The 21,748-nt window shown below is 43.7% G+C and overlaps 1 protein-coding gene across 1 annotated transcript; it reads left to right on the top strand.

The window, feature by feature from the left end:
- Positions 1-800: 800 nt before the first annotated feature.
- On the top strand, positions 801-20,810 carry vstm2b (V-set and transmembrane domain containing 2B). Its single transcript, XM_022665428.2, has 5 exons — positions 801-1,363; positions 1,661-1,830; positions 2,270-2,299; positions 2,938-3,340; positions 19,824-20,810. Exons 1-5 carry the CDS (start codon positions 1,306-1,308, stop codon positions 19,910-19,912), a joined length of 750 nt encoding a protein of 249 aa, XP_022521149.2. The 5' UTR covers positions 801-1,305; the 3' UTR covers positions 19,913-20,810.
- The last annotated feature ends 938 nt before the right edge of the window (positions 20,811-21,748 follow it).

The raw sequence follows: 21,748 nt of genomic DNA, 5'->3' as shown, positions 1-21,748 counted from the left end.
TAAACCAATTGAGATGCTGTGGCATCAAGACCTCAAGAGAGTGATCCATTCACACCAGAATTCCCAAAAATATTATAGCTGAACTGAAACAGTTTAGTGAAGAGGAATGATCCAGAATTCCTCCTGATCATTCTGCAGGTCTGATCTGCAGCTACAGGAAACGATTGGTTGAGTTTTTTTCTGCCAAAAAAGCATCAACCAGTTATTAAATCCAAAGATTCACATACTTTTTCTCTCCTCACTGTGAATGTTAACATGTTGTGTCTAATAAAATCATGCAAACATATCATTTGTTTGTGGTATTAGTTTAAGCAGACTGTCTATTGTTGTGACTTAGATAAAGATCAGAAACATTTAATGACCAATTTATGCAAAAATCCAAGTAATCCCAAAGGGTTCACATACTTTTGCTTCTCTAAAAATGCTCTCCTCCCTCAATACTTACATTACTTACAGTATCCATGTGACTCTTAGTACTCACAGTAATGTACACACATGTACATTATCTACAGTACTCACTGATAATACAATAATCACTATACTCACAATACTCACATCAGAAACCTCTGTACTTAACACACACACACATATACAGAGAGAGATTAAAGCCCTCGTGTAACGAACACCCCCACGTGAGTAGCATCTGCGCTCTGCATCATCCTCCTAATTCCTGCTCTTTCTCTTTTTCCCTCTCTCTCTCCCTCTCTCTGTCTCTCGCGCTCTGTCCCTCTCTCTTTCTCTGTCACACACACACTCCAAAGCTCCTCCTCACATGCGCGCATGCATACACACACACACAAGCGCACGAGCGTACACACACACACGAGCGCGCGCACGCACACACACACACACAGCGGCTCCTCAGTGCTGCTCTGCCTCTTTGTGCGCGCGGATGTGGAGGCGCTGCCGCTGCTGCTGTTGAGCGGTTCCGGTTTTGTTCCGTCTGTATATTTGGATATTACGTTTTTTTATTTTATTTTAGGGGGAGTTTTTTGTTGTTTTGTTTGTTTGTTTGTTTGCCGCAGTTTGTTTATTTACCGCAGGTTGTTGTTTACCGCAGGTTGTTTTTTTTAGTGCGCGGGCGATGCGCGCGGGGTGGCGCGGAGGACGGTGGTGGACGGCGGCGCGCGCTCAGGATGCTCAGGAGTTTCATCCGGGGATTTAAAGCTTCCACCCTGCAGCACGGAGCGCCAGCCGCTGCGGAGCAGGAGCGTTTTCACTAAGGAGGAGGAGGAGGAGGATGAAGGAGGGTTCGCGCGCGCGCGTGTGTGTGTGAGTGAGTGCGTGTGAGCTGAGCGCGCCGAGATGGAGGCGCACGCGCTCCGCGGCCTCCTGCTGCACCTCCTGCTGTCCTGGACTAACGGTCAGTAACCTGCAGCAACAGGGGGGCAGTCATGTTGTTTGGGGGGGGGGGGCAAATTGGGAGAAGGGGAAGGGGGGGTTAAAAAAAACTGAACAAACAGAGTGTGGGGGGGGGGGGCAATAAAGAGGGTATGTAGCTACTGTATCAGGGGTAACTAGGAGGGTGCAAATAAAATCAATACCAATAAAAAAAAACAGATTTAGAAAGTTACAAAAAGAAGAAAACAACACATATCCATGTAATTCAGAGCTCTTAGAGTATTGTGTGTGTGTGTGTGTGTGTGTGTGTGTCCCTCAGCGGCGTTCACGGAGGTGCCAGTGGATGCGAGTGTGTGTGAGGGGGAGGATGTGGAGATGCCCTGTGCTTTTCGGGCTGTTGGAGTCGGACCGCTCGCGCTAGAGATTCAGTGGTGGTACCTGAGAGAGGCAGCGGACCTGCAGCTCAGCACACAACCCAACAGAGCCAAGGTAACACACACACACACACACTTAAAAACACACAATAACACACATATATACAATCACAATTACCGTGCACACACACACAAACACATCAACAGCCATGTGTTGCGATGCCTGTTGGAAAGCTACTTTCAGTAAAGCAACATTTCTAATGCAAAAACAATTGCAATAGTTTAATATTTAAAAATATATATATAAAATATTAAAGTACAGAGGTTCTGCTATAAAGCTTGGAAACTCTGGATTTGCATTATTCACTTTATAAAACTGAAGAATCAGAACTGAACCCCAGCAGAACCTCATTTCTGATTTCTGGTTTCTATGTTCTGCTGCTGCCCCCAACTGGTGAATAAACAGCCCCCCCCCCCACACACACACACACAGAATCTATACTCATCTCCTCACGATCATGTCTCACGTTTCCTGTCTCTTGTCCTCTGTTTAGGTGGTCCCGAGAGATGCCACGAAAATCAGCGTGAGTACCGAGTTATTTACCTTTACACTCAATTACAATTACTTATGACAATTTTACTTTAATTACTTTTATTCAGAACTTATTCCTATTCCTATTTGGCTCACGGTTCTTCTGTTGACTTAATATTGACCCTTTCAGACCTGAATTTAAAAATGTAAATCTCATCAACTAAAATATTTAATTGCTTTATTTATTTTATAATTAACCTTTTCATTTCACAGGCCACCCATTTAACGGTATGTATGTATATATAAAAATAAACATGAAAAACATCAAAAGTGTTCTAAATCAAATAGCATTAATAATAAAAGTTCTCTCTCTAGTGCTGATATGCCCTAATGCACTGTGTATGCAGTGGGCGGGGCCAAGCTGCGGTTTTATTGGCTTGTAAACTTTTTAATTGGCTGGTTTATGATATATTCTGATGGACAACAGGTCTCATAATTTCCATTGTAATGGACACAGGGTGTGAAAGGGTCTGAAAGGGTTAAAACTAATTCTAATTATGTACTAAAAATAATAAAAACAATAAAACAAGTCACAACATTTCTAAACAATAAAACAATGATGTTCAATAGGGTTTAATAAGGTTTAATAAGGTTCTGATCAGGTTGTTTGTTTTGTGGTTTGTTGAGCAGACGGTGAGAGTTCAGGGTAACGCCATTTCCCACAAGCTCAGTCTGTCCAACGTGCGGAAGGAGGACGAGGGCGTGTACGAGTGCCGCGTTTCGGACCTGTACTCTGACGAAACTCAGGATTATAAAGTCCAGGCCACCCTGCGGGTCACGGCGCGGCACGGCATGCTGGCGGAAGAGGCCGTGAGTCACATCCAGAACCGCTGGAGTCTGAGGAACAGCAACGCGGCGGCGGCGGCAGGGGGGCGGGTCACTCCTGAACCCGGACAGGGGAAACCTCACGTGCCCCTAGAGGGGGCCGCAATCGACCCCCAACCTCAGACCACCACCTCCATGGCCTCCGCCGCCAAATCCTCCGCTTCCCCCCGGCCGGGGAACGCCGCCATCCGGCAGCAGCACGGAGCCGGTGAGTGGAAGAGCAACACTGACCCCCAGTGGCCGAAAAATACACCAACAACAGGTCTCAGATCAGTCCGGGGGGCCAAACACACTGCCTCAGACTGAGGGGACACTTAGAACAGATCAACACACACATTTACTTAACCATTACTCACACACACACATATCACCACACATCACACATACAGATATCACCACACACACATCACTAATAACACACACATATCACCACACATCACACACACACACACATCACTAATAACACACACATATCACCACACATCACACATACAGATATCACCACACACACATCACTAATAACACACACGTCACTAATAACAAACACTTTTCACCGCCAGTCACACACACTTTACCAAAACACACATACATATCACCAATAGCACACACACACATGCACTTCACCAAAACACACACACATACATACAAACACATATCACCAAACACACACACTCACAGAAACATATCACCAATCACACACACACACACACACACAAATATCACCACCAATCACACATACAGTATGACCACACACACACACTCACACACATCACGAATAACACACACATATCACCAAACACACACTCACACCTACACACTCACACACACATATCACACACATCACTAATAACACACACATATCACCACCAATCACACACACACACACATATCACCACCAATCACACACATATATTACCAAACACACACTCACACACACACACATTCACACATACACACACACACACTCGTTTCATATTTGCTGATGGATGTGTTTTAGATGTTCTCTGTGGATTTGGATCTGGTGATATGTGGTCAGTGCTTGGACTGTGGGAATGTAATTGAATGTAATTGATGGTAATATCAGTGTAACTGGAACTGATTGGTATGTTCTGATTGGCTCAAGCTGGTTTTATCTGCCGAGACTCTTTATATTACAATAAAAATAAAAATTTTATCTGGAATGTTCATAAATTTTCTGGAATGTTTAGATTTTTTAACAATCTTTGGCAATTGTTCAGAATATTTCTGGATTGTTCTGTAATTTTCTGAAATGTTCAGTGAAAGTGAGAATGGCAGCTATGAGGGGGAAGGGTTTCAGTGTAATGTTTTTATTATTTATTATATTTTGTGTCTCTTTTGGTCAGAATAATGAATTCATCCTGATCAGTATGTTTAAACTGATCATGAAAATGGTAAGGAATGATCACACTGCAAACAAACTTATTCTTTAAAAAAAAAACAATCTGATCTAATTACTTATCAGTACATAGAGAAGGATTTTTGAGCTCACTACAAAAAGTGCACGTTATTCAGAAATTGTCAGGTTTTTGTAGCTGTAGCTGCATTCGTTAAGAGGTTGCGACACAAGCCACAAACACGAAGCGCATGGAGCAGACTCTGACTCTGACTTCTCTACACTTTCAGCGTAGCTACAATGCAAGAGCAAGGCCAAAATTGTGCTCGCTCAAAATCCAGCAGCTGAAAGCAAGCTGCATGACTGGGATTAGAACCAGCAATCTCCTGATCAAGGTGGCAGTGCCTTAGTCCGCTGGACCATTTGGAGCCCATTGTGGGTGTATTATGTTGTACTTTTGTTGAAGAAACAAAATAGAGAGTTATTCAACTAAATATGATTTTTTTTTGTTCCTCTGCTGACCAATATTACATTATGAGTGATGAGGGGAGAGTGCACTATCTACCCACCCAGAGAGAGTACAGCCAATAGTGGTCTCTAATGCTCCGGATCCTGGTGAATTACCACGCTTCTTATGACACACAGGAACAGGAAGCTCCCACAGAAGTTCTGAATCACACAGTAACGTAGGAACAAAATCAGAGGATATAAATTTAGGAAATATGCAGTTTGAAAGCCTCTGAGAGACGGGTCATTACTCGGGTTGGCACGAGGTTCAGTTGCAGGGTTTTCTCACCACAGTGATTCTATAGGAGCAGTAGTAAAATGATGTGGAGCGTGGTGAAGAGCTTGATGCTCTGTGGAGGAGTGGTGGTTTCTCATATGGTGGAGGAGAGTAATAACAGTAATGCAGTTAAAAGACCCGAGATCAGCAGATCAACACACTGGTCAGTGATGTAAAAACTACCAGATAATACAGCTGCATTTCCCCAACCGCCAGCGGATTGGGGAGTGTATGGGGCATTCCATACTGACATGAATACATAGAGCTCTTATTAAGAGAGCACTTAAAAATGATGAGTTTCTTTGATTTTACCAAATTGAAAATCTCTGGAATAAAATCAAGAGAAAGATGGATGATCACAAGCCATCAAACCACCAAACTGAACTGCTTGAATTTTTGTACCAGGAGTAAAGCAGCATAAAGTTATCCAAAAGCAGTGTGTAAGACTGGTGGAGGAGAACATGATGGCAAGATGCATTACTTGAGGTCTGAAAGCTCTGCATCTTTTTTGTTATTTCAGACATTTCTCATTTTCTGCAAATAAATGCTCTAAATGACAATAATGACAAATTTGGAATTTGGGAGAAATGTTGTCTGTAGTTTATAGAATAAAACAAAATGTTCATTTTACTAAAACATAAACCTATAGATAGCAAAATCAGAGAAACTGATTCAGAAACTGAAGTGGTTTCTTGCTTGAAATTTTCATCATGCTGCTCAAACTTCTACTCCTCACAATTATTTCTGACTCTTCAGATGTTTACAGATATTTGCACAGTATTGCTTTCTCAGAAAAATAAGCAATAATCTGCAATCTGTTTCTAAATTTAAAATCCCAATCATTAATCTGAGTAATTTTGAAATGACAGGTGTCCCATATGTTTAAGAGCAGATTGCAACTACCACAGAAACCATAGCAACACCTTAGCAACCACAGGCAACACCTTAATAACACCACAGCAACCACTACAGCAAACAGTGGGAGCCATGAACATCATTTGTTCCTTCACGGCAGCAAATTTCTCATAGCCTTCTGATAACCTCAGTTTATAACAGATAAAATGTTAATGTTTAATTTCTCTCGTTTATCTCCAGTAAAGAAGAATGTCCAACAAAATCCATCTGACTCAGAGATTCACCCTGTAGATAAAATCACTCCATCTGAGAGAAGAAGCTTCTTCTCTTTTTCAAAAATATCATTTTCATATCATATCATTATCATATCAGATTTTTGCTGTTAGAGAGTGCCATGGTTATTTATTTATACCATCTCTCCCTTTCTCTCTCTTTCTTGCTCTCTCTCTCTCTCTCTCTCTCTCTTTTCTTGCACTCTCTTTCTTTAATGCTCTCTCTCTGTTAACTCATTTTCTTGGTCTTTCTCTCTTGTGTACATGTACTCGCTCTCTTTGTGTTTTTTGTAAAATAAGTGTAAAATAAATGCTGTTCTAAACGTCAAAAACCTCTCTCTCTATTGCTCTTTATATATCTCTCTCTCCTGTTCTCTCTCTCTCTCTCTCATTCTTTCTCTCTCTTTCATGCACTCTCTTTCTCTTGTGCTCTCTTTCTTATCTCTCATGCTCTCTCGCTGTTGCTCTCAAATTAATATTTCAATTTAAAATAATTAAAAATTATTGGCATACATTGCAATTAACAACTTTTGCCAAAACAATAAAACAAGAAGTTAATATATAAAAGGTAAAAAAATAACAATAAATATAAAAAATAAACATTAACATATCTTATGTATAACCCTGGTTTCTGATCACAGTTTTCATGCATCTTGGCATCATGTTCTCCTCCACCAGTCTTACACACTGCTTTTGGATAACTTTATGCTGCTTTACTCCTGGTGCCAAAATTCAAGCAGTTCAGTTTGGTGGTTTGATGGCTTGTGATCATCCATCGATCTTCCTCTTGATTATATTTCAGAGGTTTTCAATTGGGTAAAATAAAAAAACAATTTTTAAATGCTCTCTGATTTTTTTTCCAGAGCTGTATATATATTGATGTTAATCTTTAATTGCAACATGTAAAGATGGTCAGTGGGAACAACATATTTGTTTGTCATTTTTTATTATTTTGGTTTACATGGTAATGCAAATCCGTTGCTTGTTTCTTTTTAAATTATGACTATAGAAGTCATGTTTTTGTTTCTATTAATTGAAAACATCTGAGTGAGTTTGGGAGACTTTTATTGCACAATGTTCTTGCGTGTAGTTCTGATTTGTTTTTGTCTGAGTTGCTGTGTTCCTGAGATGTTGTGGTCCTGAGATGTTGTGGTCCTGAGTTGCTGTGATTCTGAGTTGCTGTGATTCTGACTTGCTGTGTTCCTGAGATGCTGTGATTCTGAGTTGCTCTGGTTTTGAAATGCTGTTGTTCTGAGATGTTGTGGTTCTGAGTTAATGTGGTTCAGAGTTGCTGTGGTTCTGAGTTGCTGTGGTTCTGAAATGCTGTGTTTCTGAATTGCTGTGTTTCTGAGTTGTTGTGGTTCTGAATTGCTGTGGTTCTGTGATGCTGTGCTTCTGAGATACTGTGTTTCTGATTTGCTGTATTTCTGAGTCGTTGTGGTTCTGAGTTGCTGTGTTTCTGAGATACTGTGTTTCTGAATTGCTGTGTTTCTGAGTCGTTGTGGTTCTGAGTTGCTGTGTTTCCGAGATACTGTGTTTCTGAATTGCTGTGTTTCTGAGTCGTTGTGGTTCTGAATTGCTGTGGTTCTGTGATGCTGTGCTTCTGAGATACTGTGTTTCTGATTTGCTGTATTTCTGAGTCGTTGTGGTTCTGAGTTGCTGTGTTTCTGAGATACTGTGTTTCTGAATTGCTGTGTTTCTGAGTCGTTGTGGTTCTGAGTTGCTGTGTTTCCGAGATACTGTGTTTCTGAATTGCTGTGTTTCTGAGTCGTTGTGGTTCTGAGTTGCTGTGTTTCTGAGATGCTGTGTTTCGGAGATGCTGTGGCTCTAAATGTCTGTGGTTCTGAGTTGCTGTGGCTCTAAATTTCTGTGGTTCTGAGTTGCTGTGGTTCTGAGATGCTGTGTATCTGAGAAGCTGTGGTTCTGAGATGCTGTGTATCTGAGAAGCTGTGGTTCTGAGATGGTGTGGCTCTGAGTTGCTATGGTTCTGAGTTGCTGTGGTTCTGAGATGCTGTTGCTCTGAGTAGCTGTGGTTCTGAGATGCTGTGGCTCTAAATGTCTGTGGTTCTGAGATGCTGTGTATCTGAGTAGCTGTGGTTCTGAGATAGTGTGGCTCTGATTTGCTATGGTTCTGAGTTGCTGTGGTTCTGAGATGCTGTTGCTCTGAGTAGCTGTGGTTCTGAGATGCTGTGGCTCTAAATGTCTGTGGTTCTGAGTTGCTGTGGTTCTTAAATGCTGTGGTTCTGAGTTGCTGTGGTTGTAAATGTCTGTGGTTCTGAGTTGCTGTGGTTCTGAGTTGCTGTGGTTCTGAATTGCTGTGGTTCTGAGATGCTGTGTTCCTGAGATGTTGTGGTTCTGATCTGCTGTGGTTCTGAGTTGCTGTGGTTCTGAGATGCTGTGTTTCTGAAATGCTGTGGTTCTGAAATGCTGTGGTTCTGAATTGCTATGTTTATGAATTGCTGTGGTTCTGAGATGCTGTGTTCCTGAGATGTTGTGGTTCTGATCTGCTGTGGTTCTGAGATGCTGTGTTTCTGAGGTGCTGTTTTTTTTCTGATTTGCTGCGGTTCTGAGATGCTGTGGTTCTGAGTTGCTGTGCTTCTAAGTAGCTGTGGTTCTGAATTGTTGTGTTTCTGATTTGCTGTTGTTCTGAGTTGCTGTGTTTCTAAGATTCTGTGTTTCTGAATTGATGTGGCTCTGAGATGCTGTGCTTTCTCTGGACTCCGGTAGCTGATAGCAAGCTGCATATCCTGGATTTGAACCAACGATCCCTGATCATAGTGGCAGCGTTTTAGACTGCTGGACCACTCAATGTCCCTTCATGAACATGTCTTATATAGAACATAGACTGAATATTTTTTAACTTGTGGAAAGGTCAGGTTTTTGGTTCATAAAGAGTACACAGAGTTTTATTGAGATTATGAGGAGGATTTTTAGGCTTCAAAACTTTATTTATGTATATATTATTTTTATTAGTAGCTTTAATTGAAAACACTGAATAAGGAAAGTGTTCGTCACCGACAAGCTTTAATTTATTCTGTTTAATTAGACTGTGGATGAAGGTGAGATCCAGAATTACTGGATCTTTACTGGAGTTCTGGCAGCATCAGATCCTGATCAGTTTCACTTTTTTTTTCACGGTGACTCAACAGCCGCAGCTTTTCCACAGAGCGTAAAATAGAAAGTGATTTTCGTTTGGTTTGTTTCAGTTTGTTTGCTCCTGTTTAAGTGGCTGAACAAAGCAGAGTGTCAGAGTGAGAGCTGGAGTTCTGTTAGTTTGGGACGGTCAATAAACCCCATTTCCAAAAGCTGGACTCATCTTTTATTTTCTCTCAGAATCCTTTTCTCATTTTATTCCAGTTCTTCATTCCCTATTTCTTATTCTGTCTCTCGTACTTCTGTGAGCAGAAATCCTGTAATGCATCACAACTGAAGATTATTTCACTATAATTTAGTGTTTCCTTATGATATTCTGTACAGTACTGTGTATCACTCTATAGTAAAGCACATTCTGAAACTATATTTTGTGATCTGATGTACAGTACCAGTCAAAGTTTTTTGCCTACATAGTAAATGAACAGTAAAGTGATTTATATCAGACTATGAAGGAACTAATAAGGAATCATGTAGTAACTTAAAAACAGTGTTAAACAAACCTAAAAAAAATACTCTGTCATGAAGCATTTAGGTGCTCTTATCTGGAGAGCTGTTTGTTAACGTTTAGCGGATTCTGAGGCTGATAACTCTGATAAATTTATCCTGTACAAAAGAGGAAACTCACTCTTCCTTTTCTGGGGCGGTCCTGATGAGTTCCAGTTTCACCATTATAATGGTGTATAATTTTGATGGTCTTTAGGGTCACTGCACTTTTTTCTTTGTTTAGTTGAGTAGTTCTTGCTTCTGATAATCAGAATTAGAACATTACTCAAATATTCACTATTCACTGTATACCTGCAACTCTACCTCTTCACTACTTTACAACTGATGCTCTCAAACACATTATTAAGATACAAGAAATTCAAAGCTGTAATCTAAGCAGAAGGAGCTACTTTAAAGAATGTAAAATATAAAACATATTCTGGTTTGTTTAACTCGTTTTTGTTTACTAAAGAATTCCATATGTTTTCTTCATAGTTTAGATGACATTAGTATTAATCTACAATTTAAGGTGTCTCCATACTTTTGATATAATTTTTAAATAATTAATTGTTTTTTACTATTTTTCTGACAGATTTTTGCCCTGTAACTGTTGAAACATTGGTACCACTCAAACTCTAAATTGAATAAAATATTATACATTTTTTGGTAATACTGTTATCTATAGTTTGGAACACTTTCAGAAGCTCTGTTCTGATTAGTTTTTGTTTGATTTCGTTTAAAAGCTGAGAAGAAAGAGGTGAGAATCCTAAAAACATACAGACTGGCTCTTTAAAAAGGAGTATTAGGGGATAGATTGTACTAAAGGGAAGTTGAAGATGTGACTCTAAGAGTCTGAAGCAAGCGAAGTTTCACAGAACGGTGATAATTCAGGATTGATGCTGTGGAATGTGAAATATTAAATCATTTTAATATAAAAAGCGTACTGTGTAATTTCATGATAAATGTACCAATAGGATGCAAAGTTATAAAAAAGTCATGTAAAATGACTTTCCATAAAAGATACAGTATTTGTATTCATGAACATAAAGGTTTCGATTAGTTTTTCACTTCTGGGACTTTTGTATTAGAATATATAAAATAAACATAAATGTGATGAAATACTGATGTGCTTCTATCTCTGCTGAGCTGCTGCATTCTGAACCGAAATGTAGATCAATATAAACAATATTTACATATTTCATATTTCATATAACTGTATTGAGCTGGGACAGTTACAGTATTTAGGCTGGGAATAATGCCAGACCACACACAGCTACTGGATCTGATAAAATTACTTTTTTTACCAATATCCACATAAATCCATAGAGCCAGAGAGTTCACTGGGCTTTATCAAGCATAGCTGGTGTGGTGTAGAGCTGGTGTAGTATAGAGCTGGTGTGGTATAGAGCTGGTGTGGTGTAGAGCTGGTGTAGTATAGAGCTGGTGTAGTATAGAGCTGGTGTGGTGTAGAGCTGGTGTAGTATAGAGCTGGTGTAGTAAAGAGCTGGTGTGGTGTAGTATAGAGCTGGTGTGGTATAGAGCTGGTGTGGTATAGATCTGGTGTAGTATAGAGCTGGTGTGGTGTAGAGCTGGTGTGGTATAGAGCTGGTGTGGTATAGAGCTGGTGTGGTATAGAGCTGGTGTGGTGTAGAGCTGGTGTGGTGTAGAGCTGGTGTGGTGTAGAGCTGGTGTGATGTGATATAGAGCTGAAGTGGTGTAGAGCTGGTGTAGTATAGAGCTGGTGTGGTGTAGTATAGAGCTGGTGTGGTATAGAGCTGGTGTGGTATAGAGCTGGTGTGGTGTAGTATAGAGCTGGTGTGGTATAGAGCTGGTGTGGTATAGATCTGGTGTAGTATAGAGCTGGTGTGGTGTAGAGGTGGTGTGGTATAGAGCTGGTGTGGTGTAGAGCTGGTGTGGTGTAGAGCTGTTGTGGTATAGAGCTGGTGTGGTGTAGAGCTGGTGTGGTGTAGAGCTGGTGTGGTGTAGAGCTGGTGTGATGTGATATAGAGCTGATGTGATATAGAGCTGGTGTGGTATAGAGCTGGAGTGGTATAGAGCTGGTGTGATGTAGAGCTGGTGTGGTGTAGAGCTGGTGTGGTATAGAGCTGGTGTGGTATAGAGCTGGTGTGATGTGATATAGAGCTGATGTGATATAGAGCTGGTGTGGTATAGAGCTGGTGTGGTGTAGAGCTGGTGTGGTGTAGAGCTGGTGTGATATAGAGCTGATGTGATATAGAGCTGGTGTGGTATAGAGCTGGTGTGGTGTAGAGCTGGTGTGGTGTAGAGCTGGTGTGGTGTAGAGCTGGTGTGATGTGATATAAAGCTGATGTGATATAGAGCTGATATAGAGCTAAAGCTGGTGTGGTGTGGTATAGCGCTGGTGTGCTGTAGAGCTGGTGTGGTATAGAGCTGGTGTGGTATAGAGCTGGTGTGCTGTAGAGCTGGTGTGGTATAGAGCTGGCATGGTGTAGAGCTGGTGTGGTATAGAGCTGGTGTGATGTAGAGATAGCATGGTGTAAAGCTGGTGTGGTGTAGAGCTGGTGTGGTGTGCTGTAGAGCTGGTGTGCTGTAGAGCTGGTGTGGTATAGAGCTGGTGTGATGTAGAGATAGCATGGTGTAGAGCTGGTGTGGTGTGGTGTAGAGCTGGTGTGCTGTAGAGCTGGTGTGGTATAGAGCTGGTGTGCTGTAGAGCTGGTGTGCTGTAGAGCTGGTGTGGTATAGAGCTGGTGTGCTGTAGAGCTGGTGTGGTATAGAGCTGGTGTGGTGTTGAGCTGGTGTGATGTGATACAGAGCTGATGTGATATAGAGCTGATATAGAGCTAAAGCTGGTGTGGTGTGGTATAGAGCTGGTGTGCTGTAGAGCTGGTGTGCTGGAGAGCTGGTGTGGTATAGAGCTGGTATAGTGTGGTATAGAGCTAAAGCTGGTGTGGTGTGGTGTGGTGTAGAGCTGGCATGGAGTAGAGCTGGTGTGATATAGAGCTGGCATGGTGTAGAGCTGGTGTGCTATAGAGCTGGTGTGATGTAGAGATGGCATGGTGTAGAGCTGGTGTGGTGTGGTGTAGAGCTAGTGTGGTGTGGTGTAGAGCTGGCATGGTGTAGAGCTGATGTGGTATAGAGCTGGTGTGATGTAGAGCTGGCATGGTGTGGTGTAGAGCTGGCGTCGTATAGAGCTGGTGTGGTACAGAGCTGGTGTGGTGTAGAGCTGGTGTGGTGTAGAGCTGGCGTGGTAAAGAGCTGGTGTGGTATAGAGCTGCTGTGGTATAGAGCAGGTGTGGTGTAGAGCTGGTGTGGTGTAGAGCTGGTGTGGTATGGTGTAGTATAGAGTTGGTGTGGTATGGAGCTGGTGTGGTATAGAGCTGGCATGGTGTAGAGCTGGTGTGGTATAGAGCTGGTGTGATGTAGAGCTGGCATGGTATAGAGCTGGTGTGGTATGGAGCTGGTGTGGTGTAGAGCTGGTGTGGTGCAGAGCTGGTGTGGTGTGGAGCTGGTGTGATATAGACCTGGTGCGGTGTGGTGTAGAGCTGGTGTGGTATAGAGCTGGTGTGGTGTAGAGATGATGTCGTGTAGAGCTGGTGTGGCGTGGTATAGAGCTGGTGTGGTATAGACCTAGTGTGGTATAGAGCTGGTGTGGTGTAGAGCTGGTGTGGTATAGAGCTGGTGTGGTGTAAAGCTGGCATGGTGTATACCTGGTGTGGTATAGAGCTGGTGTGATGTAGAGCTGGCATGGTGTAGAGCGGGTGTGGTGTGGTGTGGAGCTGGTGTGGTGTGGTATGGAGCTGGTGTGGTGTAGAGCTGGTGTGATGTAGAGCTGGTGTGGTGTAGAGCTGATGTCATGTAGAGCTGGTGTGGTATAGAGCTGGTGTGGTATAGAGCTGGTGTGATGTAGAGCTGGTGTGGTGTAGAGCTGATGTCGTGTAGAGCTGGTGTGGTATAGAGCTGGTGTGGTATAGAGCTGGTGTGGTGTAGAGCTGGTGTGGTATAGAGCTGGTGTGGTGTAAAGCTGGCATGGTGTACACCTGGTGTGGTATAGAGCTGGTGTCGTTTAGAGCTGATGTCAGGTAGAGCTGGTGTGGTGTAGAGCTGGCGTGGTATAAAGCTGGCGTGGTGTACATCTGGTGATATAGAGCTGTCATGGTATAGAGCTGGTGTGGTGTAGAGCTGGTGTAGTATATAGCTGGTGTGGTATAGAGCTGGTGTGGTGTAGAGCTGGTTTAGTATAGAGCTGATGTGGTATAGAGCTGGTGTGGTGTAAAGCTGGCATGGTGTACACCTGGTGTGGTATAGAGCTGGTGTGGTGTGGTATGGAGCTGGTGTGGTGTAGAGCTGGTGTGATGTAGAGCTGGTGTGGTGTAGAGCTGATGTCGTGTTGAGCTGGTGTGGTGTAGAGCTGGTGTGGTATAGAGCTGGTGTGATGTAGAGCTGGTGTGGTGTAGAGCTGATGTCGTGTTGAGCTGGTGTGGTATAGAGCTGGTGTGGTATAGAGCTGGTGTGGTGTAGAGCTGGTGTGGTATAGAGCTGGTGTGGTGTAAAGCTGGCATGGTGTACACCTGGTGTGGTATAGAGCTGGTGTGGTGTGGTGTGGAGCTGGTGTGGTGTGATATAGAGCTGGTGTGATATAGAGCTGGTGTGATGTAGAGCTGGCATGGTGTAGAGCTGGTGTGGTATAGAGCTGGTGTCGTGTAGAGCTGGTGTCGTGTAGAGCTGATGTCGTGTAGAGCTGGTGTAGTGTAGAGCTGGCGTGGTATAAAGCTGGCATGGTGTACATCTGGTGTGATATAGAGCTGGTGTGGTGTAGAGCTGGTGTGGTGTAGAGCTGGTGTGGTGTAGAGCTGATGTAGTATATAGCTGGTGTGGTATAGAGCTGGTGTGGTGTAGAGCTGGTGTAGTATAGAGCTGATGTGGTATAGAGCTGGTGTAGTATAGAGCTGATGTGGTATAGAGCTGGTGTGGTGTAGAGCTGGTGTGGTGTGGAGAGGGTGTGGTGTAGAGCTGGTTTAGTATAGAGCTGATGTGGTATAGAGCTGGTGTGGTGTAAAGCTGGCATGGTGTACACCTGGTGTCGTATAGAGCTGGTGTGGTGTGGAACTGGTGTGGTGTGATATAGATCTGGTGTGATGTAGAGCTGGTGTGATGTAGAGCTGGCATGGTGTAGAGCTGGTGTGGTATAGAGCTGGTGTGGTGTAGAGCTGGTGTCGTGTAGAGCTGATGTCGTGTAGAGCTGGTGTGGTGTAGAGCTGGCGTGGTATAGAGCTGGCATGGTGTACATCTGGTGTGATATAGAGCTGTCATGGTATAGAGCTGGTGTGGTGTAGAGCTGGTGTGTTGTGGTATAGAGCTGGTGTCGTGTAGAGCTGGTGTGGTATAGAGCTGGTGTGGTATAAACTGGTGTGGTGTGGTGTGGTGTAGAGCTGGTGTGGTATAAACTGGTGTGGTGTGGTGTAGAGCTGGTGTGGTGTGATATAGAGCTGGTGTGCTGTAGAGCTGGTGTGATGTAGAGCTGGCATGGTGTAGAGCTGGTGTGGTATAGAGCTGGTGTCGTGTAGAGCTGGTGTGGTGTAGAGCTGGTGTGATGTAGAGCTGGTGTGGTGTAGAGCTGATGTCGTGTTGAGCTGGTGTGGTATAGAGCTGGTGTGGTATAGAGCTGGTGTGGTGTAGAGCTGTTGTGGTATAGAGCTGGTGTGGTGTAAAGCTGGCATGGTGTACACCTGGTGTGGTATAGAGCTGGTGTGGTGTGGTGTGGAGCTGGTGTGGTGTGATATAGAGCTGGTGTGATGTAGAGCTGGTGTGATGTAGAGCTGGCATGGTGTAGAGCTGGTGTGGTATAGAGCTGGTGTCGTGTAGAGCTGGTGTCGTGTAGAGCTGATGTCGTGTAGAGCTGGTGTAGTGTAGAGCTGGCGTGGTATAAAGCTGGCATGGTGTACATCTGGTGTGATATAGAGCTGGTGTGGTGTAGAGCTGGTGTGGTGTAGAGCTGATGTAGTATATAGCTGGTGTGGTATAGAGCTGGTGTGGTGTAGAGCTGGTGTAGTATAGAGCTGATGTGGTATAGAGCTGGTGTGGTGTAGAGCTGGTGTGGTGTGGAGAGGGTGTGGTGTAGAGCTGGTTTAGTATAGAGCTGATGTGGTATAGAGCTGGTGTGGTGTAAAGCTGGCATGGTGTACACCTGGTGTCGTATAGAGCTGGTGTGGTGTGGAACTGGTGTGGTGTGATATAGATCTGGTGTGATGTAGAGCTGGTGTGATGTAGAGCTGGCATGGTGTAGAGCTGGTGTGGTATAGAGCTGGTGTGGTGTAGAGCTGGTGTCGTGTAGAGCTGATGTCGTGTAGAGCTGGTGTGGTGTAGAGCTGGCATGGTATAGAGCTGGCATGGTGTACATCTGGTGTGATATAGAGCTGTCATGGTATAGAGCTGGTGTGGTGTAGAGCTGGTGTGTTGTGGTATAGAGCTGGTGTCGTGTAGAGCTGGTGTGGTATAGAGCTGGTGTGGTATAAACTGGTGTGGTGTGGTGTGGTGTAGAGCTGGTGTGGTATAAACTGGTGTGGTGTGGTGTAGAGCTGGTGTGGTGTGATATAGAGCTGGTGTGCTGTAGAGCTGGTGTGATGTAGAGCTGGCATGGTGTAGAGCTGGTGTGGTATAGAGCTGGTGTCGTGTAGAGCTGGTGTGGTGTAGAGCTGGTGTGGTATAGAGCTGGTGTGGTATAAACTGGTGTGGTGTGGTGTAGAGCTGGTGTGGTGTAGAGCTGGTGTGGTATAAACTGGTGTGGTGTGGTGTAGAGCAGGTGTGGTGTGATATAGAGCTGGTGTGATGTAGAGCTGGTGTGATGTAGAGCTGGCATGGTGTAGAGCTGGTGTGGTATAGAGCTGGTGTCGTGTAGAGCTGGTGTCGTGTAGAGCTGATGTCGTGTAGAGCTGGTGTAGTGTAGAGCTGGCATGGTATAAAGCTGGCATGGTGTACATCTGGTGTGATATAGAGCTGTCATGGTATAGAGCTGGTGTGGTGTAGAGCTGGTGTGGTGTAGAGCTGATGTAGTATATAGCTGGTGTGGTATAGAGCTGGTGTGGTGTAGAGCTGGTGTAGTATAGAGCTGATGTGGTATAGAGCTGGTGTAGTATAGAGCTGATGTGGTATAGAGCTGGTGTGGTGTAGAGCTGGTGTGGTGTGGAGAGGGTGTGGTGTAGAGCTGGTTTAGTATAGAGCTGATGTGGTATAGAGCTGGTGTGGTGTAAAGCTGGCATGGTGTACACCTGGTGTCGTATAGAGCTGGTGTGGTGTGGTGTGGAGCTGGTGTGGTGTGATATAGATCTGGTGTGATGTAGAGCTGGTGTGATGTAGAGCTGGCATGGTGTAGAGCTGGTGTGGTGTAGAGCTGGTGTCGTGTAGAGCTGATGTCGTGTAGAGCTGGTGTGGTGTAGAGCTGGCATGGTGTACATCTGGTGTGATATAGAGCTGTCATGGTATAGAGCTGGTGTGGTGTAGAGCTGGTGTGTTGTGGTATAGAGCTGGTGTCGTGTAGAGCTGGTGTATTGTGGTATAGAGCTGGTGTGGTGTAGAGCTGGTGTGGTGTAGAGCTGGTGTGGTAAAGAGCGGGTGTGGTATAGAGCTGGTGTGGTATAAACTGGTGTGGTGTGGTGTAGAGCTGGTGTGGTGTAGAGCTGGTGTGGTGTGGTGTAGAGCTGGTGTGGTGTAGAGCTGGTGTGGTATAAACTGGTGTGGTGTGGTGTAGAGCTGGTGTAGTATAGAGCTGGTGTGGTATAGAGCTGGTGTAGTATAGAGCTGGTGTGGTATAGAGCTGGTGTAGTATAGAGCTGGTGTGGTGTAGAGCTGGTGTAGTATAGAGCTGGTGTGGTGTGGAGAGGGTGTGGTGTAGAGCTGGTGTGGTATAGAGCTGGTGTGGTGTAGAGCTGGTGTAGTATAGAGCTGATGTGGTATAGAGCTGGTGTAGTATAGAGCTGATGTGGTATAGAGCTGGTGTGGTGTAGAGCTGGTGTGGTGTGGAGAGGGTGTGGTGTAGAGCTGGTTTAGTATAGAGCTGATGTGGTATAGAGCTGGTGTGGTGTAAAGCTGGCATGGTGTACACCTGGTGTCGTATAGAGCTGGTGTGGTGTGGTGTGGAGCTGGTGTGGTGTGATATAGATCTGGTGTGATGTAGAGCTGGTGTGATGTAGAGCTGGCATGGTGTAGAGCTGGTGTGGTGTAGAGCTGGTGTCGTGTAGAGCTGATGTCGTGTAGAGCTGGTGTGGTGTAGAGCTGGCATGGTGTACATCTGGTGTGATATAGAGCTGTCATGGTATAGAGCTGGTGTGGTGTAGAGCTGGTGTGTTGTGGTATAGAGCTGGTGTCGTGTAGAGCTGGTGTATTGTGGTATAGAGCTGGTGTGGTGTAGAGCTGGTGTGGTGTAGAGCTGGTGTGGTAAAGAGCGGGTGTGGTATAGAGCTGGTGTGGTATAAACTGGTGTGGTGTGGTGTAGAGCTGGTGTGGTGTAGAGCTGGTGTGGTATAAACTGGTGTGGTGTGGTGTAGAGCTGGTGTGGTGTAGAGCTGGTGTGGTATAAACTGGTGTGGTGTGGTGTAGAGCTGGTGTAGTATAGAGCTGGTGTGGTATAGAGCTGGTGTAGTATAGAGCTGGTGTGGTATAGAGCTGGTGTAGTATAGAGCTGGTGTGGTGTAGAGCTGGTGTAGTATAGAGCTGGTGTGGTGTGGAGAGGGTGTGGTGTAGAGCTGGTGTGGTATAGAGCTGGTGTGGTATAGAGCTGGTGTGGTATAGAGCTGGTGTGGTGTAGAGCTGACATGGTGTAGAGCTGGTGTGGTAAAGAGCTGGTGTGGTAAAGAGCTGGTGTGGTAAAGAGCTGGTGTGGTATAGAGCTGGTGTGGTGTAGAGCTGGTGTGGTATAGAGCGGGAGTGGTGTAGAGCTGGTGTGATGTAGAGCTGGTGTGGTATAGAGCTATTGTGGTATAGAGCTGATGTGGTGTATAGCTGGTGTGGTGTAGAGCTGGTGTGGTGTAGAGCTGGTTTAGTATAGAGCTGGTGTGGTGTGGAGCGGGTGTGGTGTAGAGCTGGTGTGGTATAGAGCTGGTGTGGTGTAGAGCGGGTGTGGTGTAGAGCTGGTGTGGTGTAGAGCTGGTGTAGTATAGAGCTGGTACATATTAATTATTAAATATCTCAGATGGATAAACACTATGAAGTATTAAGGTGCTCTTAGGTGCTCTTTGCAGCAACTGCAATTGAGGATACTTTTACAGTAAACCTGGTATGGATTTTTATTTTTAACTAGTGTAAACAGAACTGTTCTAAACATACACCTACCTATGTCAATTGTACTTGGCTGGTGGTGTTTTTCCTCCATAGAATTCTAACCATTTGTTTCTTAGCTCTGAATTACTGGGTAAAGTATATAAACACTGATGTGTTATTCGCACAAATAACACAGGAATGAACTTCATGCTGTTCCTAGCACTCTTAGTTATCTCCTATCTGATGAGACGGCCTCGCTGCCCGGCTTCAGCTTTGTTGTCTGTGGGTGGTCCGGAGCCAAGGTGGGCAGGGCCATGAATACTAATTCACGGGTTGATGTAGACGCGATGCTTTTATTTTTCTGAATATTTTTTTTACTAGCTGCTGCAGACAATGAGAAAGAGGTTGAGGAAAAGTTTCATCATGTGCAGCATCATAAACAACTCTGTAGAGACCTGCTGTATTTCACAAACAACAAGAACAAGAAAAAGTGGATTTTAGCAGAAGAAAAACTTTAAAAATACAAAATTTGACGTTTTATTCTTTCTTATCTTTTCAGGTTCTGGAGCCATGGCAACCACCGAGCCCCTGCTCTACATCACCCTGCTGATTCTGCATAAGCTCCTCCCTTTCCTGTTTGCTCACTGAAGGACTTCGACCAAACAGGCTGACCTTTTCACTTTATTTACCAAACAAAAAAGGAAAATATATAAATAAATCTATCTACCATAAAGGCACATCACCGACACGGCTGGACACAGCAGCAGCGGCGGCGGTTCTGGGAACGTGACTCTGACTCTGACGGATGGATCACGGTAACGGAAAAGCGTCTGGAGCTGAAGGGGAGGAGACTCATCTGGAGTTTAACGCTAAAAGGACTGTATGAGAAGCATGATGATAAAAAAATATATATAAAAAAATTCTATGTGAATTAGAGATCACATCTGTGTCCCACACACACACGACCCGAACCCACCAATCGCTGGTTCCGTTTCCTCGTGTTCGCCCTGCGGAGTGCATGGCTCTATTTATTTTCCCGTGGAATTTCATTTCCCTTAAAGTTTCATTTTAGGTTTTTTTTAATGAATTTTTATCGTCATATTCTGCTCAGTGTGATTCAAAAACATTTATATTTTTATTGGTTCCATTTTTGACAAAACAACTAAAACACAGTTTTTTTATTGATCTGATCTGATTTATTTTTTGCATGAACTGTTGATTTCCAGATTCGATGGTCAGTGGGGCTCATCTGTGTCCACTGTTCTACTGTGTGTGAGCAAGAGTGTGTGTGTGTGTGTGTGTGTGTGCGCACACGCGCAAGTGTGCGTGTTCCATTCAGTTCTACTGCAGTTTTTTTTCACAGTGTACAAAAATGCGATATATTTTGATCAGAAAAGGCACACGTTTCCATAGTTGTTGTTAGTCACCTTCAATAATGTTTATTTTTATTAAAGATATGGTGATCAAGTTACAACATTCATTTATAAAAAGAAAAAAACAGTACGATGCCAACACCAGTTGAAATAAAGGTTGTTTCTTTTTTTAATGCCCTTAGTCAGAAATATTATTTAAGTGTTATTTAAATCTCTGGTTCCCTGTGGAGTCAGGTGAGTTTACCTGTTACCTGTGGGATACTGTAGGTGGCGCTACCACACGTTTCTAATGTTTGTATACTGTTGTTTACAGCTAACATCATTTTGTAATGTTACTACCACACACCGCTTTCAGAAAGACATCCACTAAACAACCTGAGAAGGACATAAGGATTTCACTTTGAATATATTTGATTTTACAGGGGTGCCTTTCCCAATTAGGAGCATTTGAACATAGAAAAGTTATACATAATTCTTAGTTTTTTTATCTGTACACAGAGTCAAATTTTTATTTTTTATTTTTCTCCCAATTTATCTGGCCAATTGTCCCATCCATTCAGCTGCTACTGAGCTGAACAGGTGATCCCCTCGGTTCTGATACATCAGCTCACAGACGCAGCCTTGTGCTGATCCACATCACCCTATAGGAGTGATGAGGGGAAAGAGAGAGCACCATCTACTGTACTGTACCCACCCAGAGAGAGCAAGACCAACTATGCTCTCTCAGGGCTCTGACAGATGATGGCAAGCTGCATGACCGGGATTTGAACCAGAGATATACTTCTGACAGTACTCCTTTCCATATTAAAGCTTAGAAATGAACATTTCTTCAGAACAGTGCTAAAATTACAGAGGTGATTCACCCAGTGCTGGTCAGAACCGTTAGAACAGACTTGTGTCAATAAGAAGGTGCTTATTTTTGATTGTGGTAAAAATGACTAATAATACATATTAGAAAAGCAATTCAACAAACCTGTTAAATGCAATGAGAATGAAGAATTATCCAAGCCACGAAGAGAATGATTATAGTTTGTTTATTATTAAAACTTTAGTTTATATTATCACACAGTTAATATATAAAGAGTTTTTGGATGCATAAAATACAGACAGT

This window comes from Astyanax mexicanus, chromosome 23 (assembly GCF_023375975.1).
Source record: "Astyanax mexicanus isolate ESR-SI-001 chromosome 23, AstMex3_surface, whole genome shotgun sequence".
Lineage (NCBI taxonomy): Eukaryota > Metazoa > Chordata > Actinopteri > Characiformes > Acestrorhamphidae > Astyanax > Astyanax mexicanus.
The sequence above is the reverse complement of the archived record's forward strand: the minus strand, read 5'-3'. Positions and strand labels throughout refer to the sequence as shown.